This window comes from Camelus dromedarius, chromosome 2 (assembly GCF_036321535.1).
Source record: "Camelus dromedarius isolate mCamDro1 chromosome 2, mCamDro1.pat, whole genome shotgun sequence".
In the NCBI taxonomy this organism is placed as follows: domain Eukaryota; kingdom Metazoa; phylum Chordata; class Mammalia; order Artiodactyla; family Camelidae; genus Camelus; species Camelus dromedarius.
In genome coordinates this window covers 38,032,743-38,045,309 of record NC_087437.1, presented here as the reverse complement: position 1 = coordinate 38,045,309, position 12,567 = coordinate 38,032,743, and the positions used below count along the sequence as shown (strand labels likewise).

At 32.9% G+C, this 12,567-nt stretch overlaps 1 protein-coding gene and 1 long non-coding RNA gene across 2 annotated transcripts in view; one reads left to right on the top strand and one right to left on the bottom strand.

Annotated features, from left to right (window-relative positions):
* Positions 1-11,524, top strand: part of BCHE (butyrylcholinesterase) — a 50,537-nt gene extending 39,013 nt beyond the window's left edge. The window contains exons 3-4 of the mRNA XM_010976339.3: positions 5,011-5,177; positions 10,922-11,524. Coding sequence (XP_010974641.1) covers positions 5,011-5,177; positions 10,922-11,046 — 292 coding nt within the window. The 3' untranslated portion in view covers positions 11,047-11,524. The remainder of the gene's footprint in view (positions 1-5,010; positions 5,178-10,921) is intronic.
* The window catches only part of LOC135322664 (uncharacterized), a 56,222-nt gene that overhangs the window by 985 nt on the left and 42,670 nt on the right, over positions 1-12,567 (bottom strand). The window lies entirely within an intron of this gene.

Genomic DNA, 12,567 nt, shown 5'->3' with positions numbered 1-12,567 from the left:
TCAAGTAACCATCATCTCTCACCTAAATTATCCCTGTGGTCTCTTAACTGATCTCCTGTTTCTGTTTCTGCTTCTGGCCTTGGATTCTCTGCAGTCCCTTCGCAGAATTTTACCCAGATGATCTTTTAAAAAATATGAGATCTTGTTTTTTCTTTGTGCAAATCTTCCAAACGCTTCCTCTCTCACTCAGAGTAGATGTAAAAAGATAAGGACCAGCATACAGGTCACTAAATAATGTTACCTCCTACTCTCCTCTCCCTGGCTGGCTTTACTCTAGCCACACTCTCCTACATGCTGTTCTTGGAAAATTCCAGGCACATATCTGTCCCTTGGTCTTTGCTTTCTATTGCTTTTGTTGAAGTAGTCTTCCTTCAAAAAACTGCATGGCTCACTCCTCTGTCAACTCTTTCTTTAAAAGTTTCTTTCCTACCAAATATTGCAGTTTCCCTACCCAGAGTTAGCCAAAGTCTAAGTTAAGGCACAGTCCTTCAGACTTCCAAGTTGGCCCAAGATTGCTGACATCAGTTGTAAGTTCAGAGTCCCCACGTATTCCCTCAGACTTGATAATCCACTAGAATGACTCACAAAACTCAGAAAAAAATGCTATAATTACAATGACAGTTTTAATATAGCAAAAGATTCTAATATATTTCAGAACCAGTCAAAGGAAGAGATACATAGAACAAGACTGACAAGGATCCCAAAAGAATGCTTCTGTGCCCTCAGAGCTGCAGTGCCCTCATGGCATCAATGGTGGCAGTGTGCACACGGGGAACTGTCAACCCAGGAAGCTCACCTGAGCTTGAGGTTCAGGGTTTTATTGGGGATTCATTATAAAGGCGTGGCTGATTGAATTAGTGGTCATGTGGTTAAATGCCATCTTCTGGCCCCTCCCCTTCCTGAAGGTCAGGCTCGTAACACTTGGTTCTGAGTCCCAAACCTTTGACCACTCGGTAAGTCTTCCTGGTGAGCCCAGTTCCTTCCCTAAGATTATCAGTGTGAGTAGCCCCATCCTGAGTCACGTCATTAGCAAAAACCATCGGATGCATTACTTAAGTCATCCTGTTAGCATAAATTATCAGGTATGGTGCAAAATTCCAAACACTTAGAGGTTATCTCCCAGGATATGTGAACAAAAGTCAAGCAAATTCATTATTATACACTCCCTCACCACTGCCTCTCCACACACACACACACACACACACACACACACACAGAAAATATTACACACCTGTCATTTCCTATCATCCCCATTCTCCACTTTATTAACATTTCTAGCAGTATAACTGTGTAATATACTGTGTATTTCCTTTATTGTCCTTATTGTTTATCTTTCTTATAGAATGAAACTGCAAGAGGCAGGAACTTTTCTGTTTTGTCTTTGTTGAATATTCTGTGATTCAAATAAGCCTGACATAGTATGCACTCAATTAATGTTTATTGAATAAAATAATGGATCTGATCTCCAAATTCAGATTCTCTTATAACCATTTCTTCTTTAAATTAAAATACAGTTTTATTTAAGCATGACAAAACATGGAATATAATTCCATGAATATTTGCCTATTTAAGAAATTATCCAGTATATGCTGTATTCCCTCAGCCCTCTTATGATAGTGGAAAATTTTGGATGGTCTTTCAATTTACAACTAATAATCATGGCTTCATTAGATTAGATTGTAAAGCACAGTAAAATATATTCATTTTAAAATCACTGTATATCTTAGTTAGAAATAACTGTCTCTGAATTCTTAATCAAAGAAGAGCTTAAATCCCGTGTTAGGACTGGGTAAGCAATATTGGAATTTATAACTTCAAAAAATGATATATGAAATTTGAGTGCATCCTGCTTCTTCATATCAGCCATCCTGAGTCAATTAGTGCCTTAAAAAAAATCTATTCAAAAATGAGTTATCAAATCTTGTGCTCAGATGTCAATGGCAAGCAGGTAATTTCCTGTAACACAGTTGTTAGAAAGATATTCTGCTTTTTTTGGTTGAATAATCTGTCTCTTAAAGCTTTTCAATCCTACATTAGAGGAAGAGTAAAAAGGATAATTTTTAGACCATTTTGTATACCACAAATTAGAAAAAGAGCCTGGTAACAAAAAGAGAAGAGATTTCTCTATCTCATGGAAAGTGTGAAGTACAGTTGCTTTGAGGTCTTTATTTTGTAACCAGAACAGAAAATATTTTTGAAAGATAGCAAAATCAGCATGTTTAAATTTATCTTACAATTTTGGAATTAAAATTATACAGTGTTTCAGAATTCTGTATCTGGGAATTATGTTGTATTTCACAAAGTTTTTAATTGATACCAATAAGCAGAGAATTGTATCTCTGGTTGTTTTCAAGTCTTTGGAGCTTTCTTCAAATTATAGAGTAAAATGCTTCATCACTTCAATAGCTATTTCAATCACTTTTTGAAAACTGTATCTGCATCCATAGGCAAAGGAATTTGATTACCTCTGAATCACAATTTGGAATGTCATGAGTTATTTCATAGGACAAAGTTTGTTAAATGAACACTGGCAGTGCCATTAGTGCTTCGCTCTTGAACTCAAGTACAAGTCAGCTCTGTTTAAGTCACCGTTTGCATAAGCCAGAAATGAATGTGCAGTTTAAATGGTGCCATAAGTTAATTAGAATCGAATTAGAAGGAAAGTGGGCAATTTAGGAACATAAGAATTGCTGTACCGGATCAGACCAATAGTTCTCCTGGTTTAATATGCAGCCTCCAGCAGCTGTACTTGTTAGTTTCTAAAGCTTTAAAAGAAAAGAAAAAGACTACATAATTCACCTAGACAAGTGTGCCATCTGTGATCTGGAAAAATTTTCTTCATGACCTCTTTCAAATAATCCCCTAAAGCAAGAGGGTTTAATCCTGTTATGATATTGGTTTAGCTTGAATAGCTCTGGTTATTAATAATTCTTATTAAATCATCCAATTCCTACATAAAATCAACTAGTTCATCATGAAGCGATTTATCTCTACAGCTCCTGAATTCATGGCTGAATATGTCTGCATCAATGATAAAATAGGAATTTATTGTACTTTTTCGACACAAGTTCTTGATGGCAAACTCTGCCTCTGGATAACCATGCTGCCTGAATGCCTGCTTCTCTCTCCAAATTCTAGGGATTCACAAGCTTTGGGGGAAAAAAGGGTACCTACTGTCACGACTCCCAAATTTCTATCTATTAATAATATACAGATTATATATCATTCAAATCAATGATAAAGAATTTTGTGTGCTGAACTTTTAGAGTAGTTCAACTGGAGTTTTTCTTACATGATTTTGCTTAAGTTAGATGAATCTAAGAAAAGAAATGAATTATTTATCCTCATCACGTGAGTCTTCCTTTTATGATAGAAGTATATGTGACTATTTAATAGATTTGTTGATTAGCCTAGGTACCACCTCTAGGTCAGTATTTCTAAAATGTTATATTTACAATAAGCCAGCTAGTCAAGAATCCCTCCAGAATAGTAAAAACCCACAAGCTAAAGTCTAAACCATTTTCTTAGGCTGTTAGATCTTCCTGCTGTAACACTTACATCCTAAAGCTATAACTCTAACAGGATCTCCACTATCCTAGAATCCAAGAAAACTACTTTTTTCATTGTTACTTGAACTAAAATGAACACTCATTATATACATACCTATGATAATTCTGTCCCTTTGCTTTAGATAATTCTGTCTGGATTGCTTTAGGTAATTTCCTTCCAAACACATAACGATTGTTCCCTCTTCTGACAATTAGTGTCCCTTTGTTTATGGTTGATTTAGGCTACCGTATATTGTTGGTTCTTTGTTTTCATGGATGTTCTTGCTTGTAAATTCCTTGGGGAAAACTATGTTTTCCATATTTACTTGTATTTCTAGAGCCTAGAGCATTGTCTGACTCCTAATAACATCATACAAATACATTAAAAGGAAATCTGGAAATCTATAGACTCGCCAGCGACTGACTAGACAGAGTCACTTCCAGAATGTTTACTCTTTGTGTTTCTGTATGTGTGACCTAGGCAATAATATATATTGAGTGCTACAAAGGTGCTAGTTAGTCCCAAACTGTAAATTTCTGAAAAATAAAGTCAAGCGTTATTGATTTTGAAATAACAATTAAAGATATGGGAAACATCAGCAGTAAAAGATAATCTGAAGGTTCTGGATTGACTTAGACTCCTGATGTTAAGAAATGGAGGGATTCCCAGCAGAAGAAATATTAGGTAAAGGCAAGGAGGTGAAATAGAGGAGGGAAGACCAAGGAACTGTCCCTGATTCCTGTTGGCTGGCCCAGGAAGAAAATACCTGAAAGTAAGCTTGGAAATGTCATTGGCACCATGTTCACTGACCTTTGTCTGAGCCCACTGGGGAATGACTGAAAGATCTTTAAGCAGTGGACAGATCTATAAGAAGGTGGGATCAACTTAAAAAATGAGACTGAAGGCAGTGTCCTCGAGTAATGAGGTTATTACATAATAAGGAGATTTGTAATTGTCCCAAACTTAAGCACAGGTTTAAGTGAGAAGAAAATATTAGTATTTTAAAATAGAATATATTTATATATTTTTCTCCCTGTATGTTAAATAGAAATGTATATAAAAAGTTCTTTAAATTTTAATTTTTACAATTTAAACTAACATAGTGCTTCAAGGCACTGAAAGCATTCAACCCTATTCATATGTACTTGACATCATCAAACAAACCCACAATTTTTCTGACTGTGTCCACAGTTTTCTGATATTTTAAAAGCTTTTATTGGTTTTTATTTATTTAGTTAGTTAGTTTACATATATGTACTAATTATTGTTTCTAAGAACAGATTGGATCTTTAGCTTTTTAAACTTACATAGTTACAAAAACAATAAAGCTGGCGCCTGCTGCCATCTATGGCCATACCACCCTGAACGTGCCCAATCTCGTCTTATTGGTTTTTGAGAACAATATTTTTTAATCTAATAGTGATTTTAGTAGGACTATAATGTCTCTCTTTAATTTTTCAGAAATCCAAATGGGACCCAGAACAATAGTACTAGATGGCCTCTCTTCAAAAGCCCTGAACAGAAATATTTAACCTTGAATACAGAGTCACCAAAAGTGTACACTAAACTACGTGCTCAACAATGCAGATTCTGGACACTCTTTTTTCCCAAAGTCTTGGAAATGACAGGTGTGTTTTTTGGTATTTGGTTAAATAATTGGCTGTGAATTATGTAAGTGGGAGAAAAGATAGACTATCCAGGACATGGTGAGAATGTTCATCTGTGACTTTACAATTATCTGATTCCAATGTGTCCATTATTTTAACAACTTTCTTCCAGCAATTTTAGATATGTGTTGAAGGTTTACTATATAAGCAGCACCTTAGTAGTTAAACAAAGAAAACAAAAATAGAAAATTCCCCTAGAGGAACATGAAAACTAATAGTGGAACTAAAATTGGGCACTACTTGCCATTTAGCCCATCTCTGTGAAGTGAATTAATGGATAAATGAACAAAATAAATATGTAACATAAACAATTTATTGACCTGAATAACTGAACAAATATACTATGGAACTAAATTTAATTTATATTCAAAAAGAAGCAAAAATAATTTTATTGATAAGGAGTAGAAACCTTGATTTCTAAGGGGGAGAAAACTCCTAAAATTTAATACTTATAAGCATAATCCAAATATTTCTGAATATTCTGAGCTTGGTGATATTTAAAGAGCATGCACGTACATTACATACTACAATAAACAGGTAGCAATTTAGTCAACTACTCTTTAGGAAGTGATTACTTAGATTTATATAAGGAGATACTAGGAAAATGGTTCAGATGAGCATAGTCATAATTCATTAGTAAGAGAATATTTAAATAAATTTGAGTGATCAACTTAAATGATCACATTTTCTGTGAGAAAAATTACAGACATTTCCAATTCACTGCCTTCTTTAAAAAAAAGTCCAGCTGTTTATAACTCATGTGGCTCCTCAAGTCTATTTTCTGTATTTTTCAAATAAAAGTAATTGACTTTCAACCACCAGACATATTGCTAACCGGGTCCTTTAGACTTTACCATCCTGTTTATCATAACACTCCACAATTTGCAGGTTATATATTAGATATCACAGTATAGTGGATGTTTTTAGTTTCTTCTTGCTTAGAGAGGTTAGGGGTTAGTTTCAGGCAACTGTGGGCATCTCAGAGTTGTATCCGATTGTTTTATATGCCTTTTGATTATCAGACATTGCTCACCAAAATTATAATTGTGGACTCCATCTGTCTGGGAAACATTACCGCTATACCAGTGCTCCATGTGTTACCAAATGCTCTGTGACACAGTATGTATCAGAGATGGGCTTCTGCATCCCTTGGCAGAGCTACAGTGCTGCCCTTGTGTCCTCTGGGTGTGAATAACAATGAGGCAACGCGTTTAATCTGCCAAGAGACCAGAAGAGGTACCATTTAACATATCATAAACTACATATTCTCAATCTTTACTTAAAATACTTTTGAAATGAGAAGATCATAATTTGTAGGGAAATAAGCAGGGGATGGGGGCAAGTTTTAAATGACTAATTTATTATAAGCCAAACTGACTCTTTCTAGTTCAAGCACATGTGGCCTATTGCAATGTATTTGTTGATAAAATACAATTTCAGTATCAGCAGTTTTTGAAGATGTATTTCAAAATCTCTGTCTCTAATTGTCTGCTACTATAAAGCAGGTTAAATAAACAAACTCCTAAGTTTTTGACTACATGCTGCGGTATGCATCTGGCATACACAGGGCTGAACAACTCTCTACTCTAAGCAGTGCTGAGTTGTGTGGGTATACCATACCTTGCTCTCGGGTGGTTCCAATGAATCTTGAAAACATAATTTTAAATTTTATCACTATTTTTTTCAGATAATTCCCCCAAAGGAGTTATATTAAGTATATTTAAAAATTTTTTTAGTAAATGTATGATGTAATTGTCATAACATCAGCAAGGTATTCATTAATAATAAAAATGTTTACATTTAAACAAAACCAGTTTGAAATGCAATGTTTTTAGGCTTTATAAAAAATAATGTAGGGGGGTTTAAAAAGATTAATATGTTCTTACTGTACCTTATATTTTTCAAGTCACAAAACTTCAAACATTTTAATCTTTAATGTTCTGAAAATTAAGGTTACTTAGATGACCTAGGTGAAGGTTTTATGAAAACAGTATTTTTTTAAAAGGTAGCTTTACAAATAAAGGAAAATTTCAAAGAATAACTACTGATTGGATTTCTTAAAAGGAGAAATGTTTACCTTACTCACGGAAACCCATGAGTTTAAGCATTAGAAGTACCACATGAGCAGTAGTTTACATTTAAGCAATGCATATTTTCCAAAAAAAAAAAATAATAATCCTGAAGACTTGTTTAAACACACAAATTCTAGCACTTAATTTTCAGCCTGTCCTTCAGCACGTGCCTATGCTATTACTGCATGCACTTGCAAGAAATAAAATGCACATTTTTTTTCAACTGTTATCAAATTAAGATTTTTTGCTAGGAATGTAACTCAGTAATATAATTATTCGTAAAAAGAAAGGCTAGTGGAAGAACAACCCATTCAATGTCAATCATATATCAGTATTTTTCACTAAAATTGAGAAAGTAAATTTATTCAGAGGAAAAAAATTGACCTTCATATCTTCCCCAGTAAAGAAAAACATCAGATCCAGTGGTTCCTCCTTTCGCCTTTGAATGAATCATGAAACACTGTTGCTTGCCACAACTAAAGAAGACCGAATATAAATTTAAGAGCTGAGATACCTCTTGGATTCCGTCACTTTGGATTCATTTACTGCTATTTGCAAATCAGTTAGCAAGAGTGGCAAACAAAGATGAGATAGTGGAAAGGTGGTTTGAAGAAAAAGATCAGACTAATTTTGCTGTTTTCGTGTTTGAATTTTCCATTCCTTGTTAAAAGCAAAGCAAAACAAACAAAAGGCTTTGGGAAACTTGACAGTCAAATCAAATTATCTATTTGTTTCACTGGAAAAGCCCATGAAGTCTTCACAAAACTCATCCTGAGTTTCTAGTAGTTCACAACCACACGCTCCAAATTACAACAGGACAACTAATAAGTTTGATTGCTGTGTAAAGAATTACGAATTTTTTGGTAATTTGAATAACTGGTTGACAAACAGGGAAATAAGCACATAAAGGGGACAGAAGAGATTTTTAATGAACTCTCAGAATACAGGAAATATGTCATTTCTTTATTATAGTGCTCACTGCAATTCAATGTCAATGTAACATCCTCTTCTAACTTCATCTCCATTAATAATTTGGGGTTGACTCACCTCTCCTGTGTTCTGTCTTAATGCCTCAGACTTAGCTAAATAGACTCAGCTCTGGTGAAACATTGCTCACCCTTTTTTAATTGACAAGCCAAAAAAAAAAAAAAAAAAAAGCTGTATTATTATCACTCTTTTGGTAGGGAAGAGAGCCTGACCTTTTTCCTCCCCAAATGAGACATGATATGAGCAAAACAAAGATCACAAAACTCCTGAAAAAGTTGTGTCAATATGTTTATGAACTACTGGTATTGACCTAGCTGTATACAGATTCAATAGAGAGCAAAATTAGGAATAAATTTTTGTAAGGGCAGTCAGTTCATTTGCACAGCTCCCAATGGGTGCACAGAGCTTGATTTCACAGTGTACACACCATCTCATTTACCCTTCATGGTAATGCTGCAAAAGAGGAATTACCAACCCTACCTACATTTGGAAAACTCATTTGAGAAGTTAAGAATTTTTTCTCTGTCACTAAGATAGTAAATGACTGAGCTAGAATTTTAGCCCATGTCACTCCAAAGCCTATACTGATGTTCTTTTCTTTATTTCACACCACAGTACCACATTAACTACAAACCAAGTAGACCTACATCTCACTGATGATGACAATGCATCTATAGCCACTTACGTAGTATTCCAGCGTGAGGGGAAGAGGAGACGAGGGAGAGGAGAAACACAACTAGTTTTGATTTTGATTTACGACATGGGACTCATTTTTTAATTATCTTCTTATTATGGTGTATTCAGTTCCTTTGGGTTCTGTTAGAAAATAATTAACTGTTTCATATTTTATTGTCTCAATCAATGTTCAGTACTTCTAAAGGAAAAATGTACTCAGGTTTACAAAGCACTCGTACACTAAAAAGCAAACTATTTCAATAACTAACTTGTATAGTTGTCTGAATATGATACATGAGGAAATAAATTTACATTTATATGAATCAATGGATTGGGTATCATTCCATGAGGAAGAAAAGAAAATCAGATTTGGGACCTTTTCTCTAAATATTAATATTCATGGTTTAAATGCTAAATTACCTATCTTTTAATTGCTGTATCAAAAATTTTGTTATTTCTGAACTTCAGAGTCCTTATTTTGTGTAAGTAACATTTAAAACAGCATTTAATTATTATAAAAAAGAACACAAGCATGGATTATTTAGTATAATATTTAACATCTTTCTTCCACATTGAATGTTTTTCGACTCTTTAGAAAAATTCTTTTATTCACAAAAAATTATAGCCATTGACCTTTTAAAAAGCATTTTACATAAAAATAGGATATTTTTGTATAAATTCTCAGATATTTGTCCGATGTCCAAGCATTATGAACATTTTAAACCTAAATATATCCTAAATTACAGGGGATCTTTTAATGGCAGTACAAATGTTTTAAATATTTTGATTTTCATATAAATTAAAAATGAATCACTGAATGTGCTCCATTGTTAATAATATGAATGAAAAGAAACACTTTTACACATACATTATAACATAGTATGAGAGCACATGAATTTTCTTTTCCAAATTAACATTTTGCAAAGTTATAATTAATTTCAAAATTCCTAACTGAAAATTATATTTTAAAAAATTGTCAGCCCTTATTTTTACAACAGTTGAAATGACTTAAAATTTTGTTTTTAATCCAGTGACTATAGCTCAGTATCCTAAAAACTTAAAAAGTAAGAGAACTACAAATGCATATGACTTATAATTTAAACTGTCTTCTAGCTTTAAACTGTCTTCTAGCTTTATCATGTCTATTTCTATTAGGAACATAAATATATGGTTTTAAACATTTGTAATTTAAGAGTTTCTATTGTTCACAAACTTTATTTTTTAATGTAATACACTTTCAAATATATCAAAATTTCAAGGTTCTTGTAGCACATAAATGCTTTTTGGTTCATTGCCTCACATTATTTCTGGTATAAACACTCCTCTTCCCTGACACATACATACACTTTGCAAACTGCTGGAAAGCAGAGATTTTCTTAGTCATGTTTCTAATTTGTGAAGCAATTAATAAACTTCTATCATTTAGTAGTTTCAATAAAATGCTTTCAATAACCAGGCATTGCTTTGAATTAAAAATATATTGATATGGGATGAGTGTAAAATCTATACAGAATGCCAATTAAAAGTCCTCCTATGCATTAATAAATATTCAAATATAAGTATTTTCATCAGAAATAATACTCTGCTTTATAATTATATATGTAAATGAGATGCATTAAATGAACTTTTTGTTATGCATGGCTGGGTCAAGCAAAGAGAATAATATTTATACATCTTAGAAACTAAAGCAAATATATGTAATGTAACAATTTGATGTAATATAATACACAAACTTGCATTTTATGGTATGTATATTTTGTACACATCTATTATTTGCATTGTCATATAATGTATAAAATTGCACTAAAATCTTTTCAAGTAGTCAGAGAAGCTGATAAATAAGTAATGAAGAATAAAAAATTGCTGTGCAGTGTACTTGGAGAAAATGACGTCTGCAATCAAAATTATTTTTCAATTAACGTAAACAGAGATTAAAATTTAGATTAATACAATTCATTCCATGTTTTACAGAAAATATTGATGAAGTGGAACAAGAATGGAAAGCAGGATTCCATCGGTGGAACAATTACATGATGGACTGGAAAAATCAATTTAACGATTACACTAGCAAGAAAGAAAGCTGTGCAGGTCTCTAATTAATAGATTTACCCTTTCTAGAATGTTCATTTTCCTGTAGATTAAGGGAAAAATTTCAGGGACTCTCTTACACTCCTCGTAAGAAAGCTATTATGTGGCTGAAACGAAAATGCCAGAAGGATAATATCGATTCCTCAGATCTTTCACTTAGTACCTTACCTAGCATTTCACAACTCAAGTGGCTAGAACAAGTTTAATTAAATTTCACATTATAAAGTTCAGGAATTAATTATATGGATATTAAAACAACTTGCAGCTTCAAACTCTCTTTCCTGAATAACTTTAAAAATTCTTTTCCCTTAAAAAGTATATTCTGTTTTCAGTCTCAAGTTTATTTTCATAACCACTCATAAAAGGCATCTTTTTAAAATGGATAAGGTCTTGAAACATTAGAGGCTGTAATTAATACTATTTTCTTTAATTAATTTATGCATTTAATGTCAATATGATACATTAACACAAACAGAAAATACTTGGTCCCTTTGGTTTTTTTACGTAAAGGCAGGAGAGAATCTTAAAATAAGAGGCCAGGTCACTTGGAAACACCTTAAGATAGAAACCAAATGCCACTACCAAGAGACAAAATGTAAAAGAATATAAATAGTTATGTTCTGTATTTTTTAAAATATGTATGCTTAGAGTCCTCAAATTATATTCCTCATTCTTCAACTCTTTTCTTCCTCACTAGCTCTCTCCAAACATGTTCATATGTAAATTATTCTTCTTGTAACTAAAAAATTTTTTTAAAATGTGGATGAGCAGAAGTCTACATTGAACAATTTCAGAAATCATGTACCATCTGGAATAAGGGAACCCTAGGCTGGACCTAGAAATGTTAGGATTTTACTAGAGAAATTGTTCAACAGGAGGGTAAAAAAAAAAAAAGGTTTTACTTTCTGTGGACAAATGATATTGTTTTAATAATTTAAAAAGTTAGAAAGTTGCACTTACTACCTTGCATGGCAAGGGAACACACCCAGTGAATAAATCACTAAATCATTCAGTAAACAGGAGAAACCAGGGAATTTCAAGTTCTAGGAAAGGGCAGTATTTGCTGACTCTGCTAATGAAGACTAGCAGTCAGGACCGGCTAAAGTGAGCCTACAGGTCTGTAAAATGTTGGTTAAACCAAGTCTCATTGTTCATTGGTCATAATGTCTATAGTTAGATCCAATATGAGTCTGCCATCCTCACTCAAACTGTCACTCAAAGATGGTCATATGATGATCAAATGGTCATCTAATCAAATATTAAAAAGCAATGTAAGAGATAAAATGTACTTTATAAATATAAATAGAATATGTCTTTATTAAATATAGAGATATAATTTTAATTAATATATAAACCTCTAACATACAATATATTAATACATTAAATCAGTTGTGATAAAACACAATAGTCATTTTGATATGCTTCTGCTGTAATTGGAAAACATTTTATTTACAAATTAATTGAAGGGACACATAATATTGTCATAACTGAGTGAGAAATATTTTCAGTCAAAATTTGGGAAAAGTATT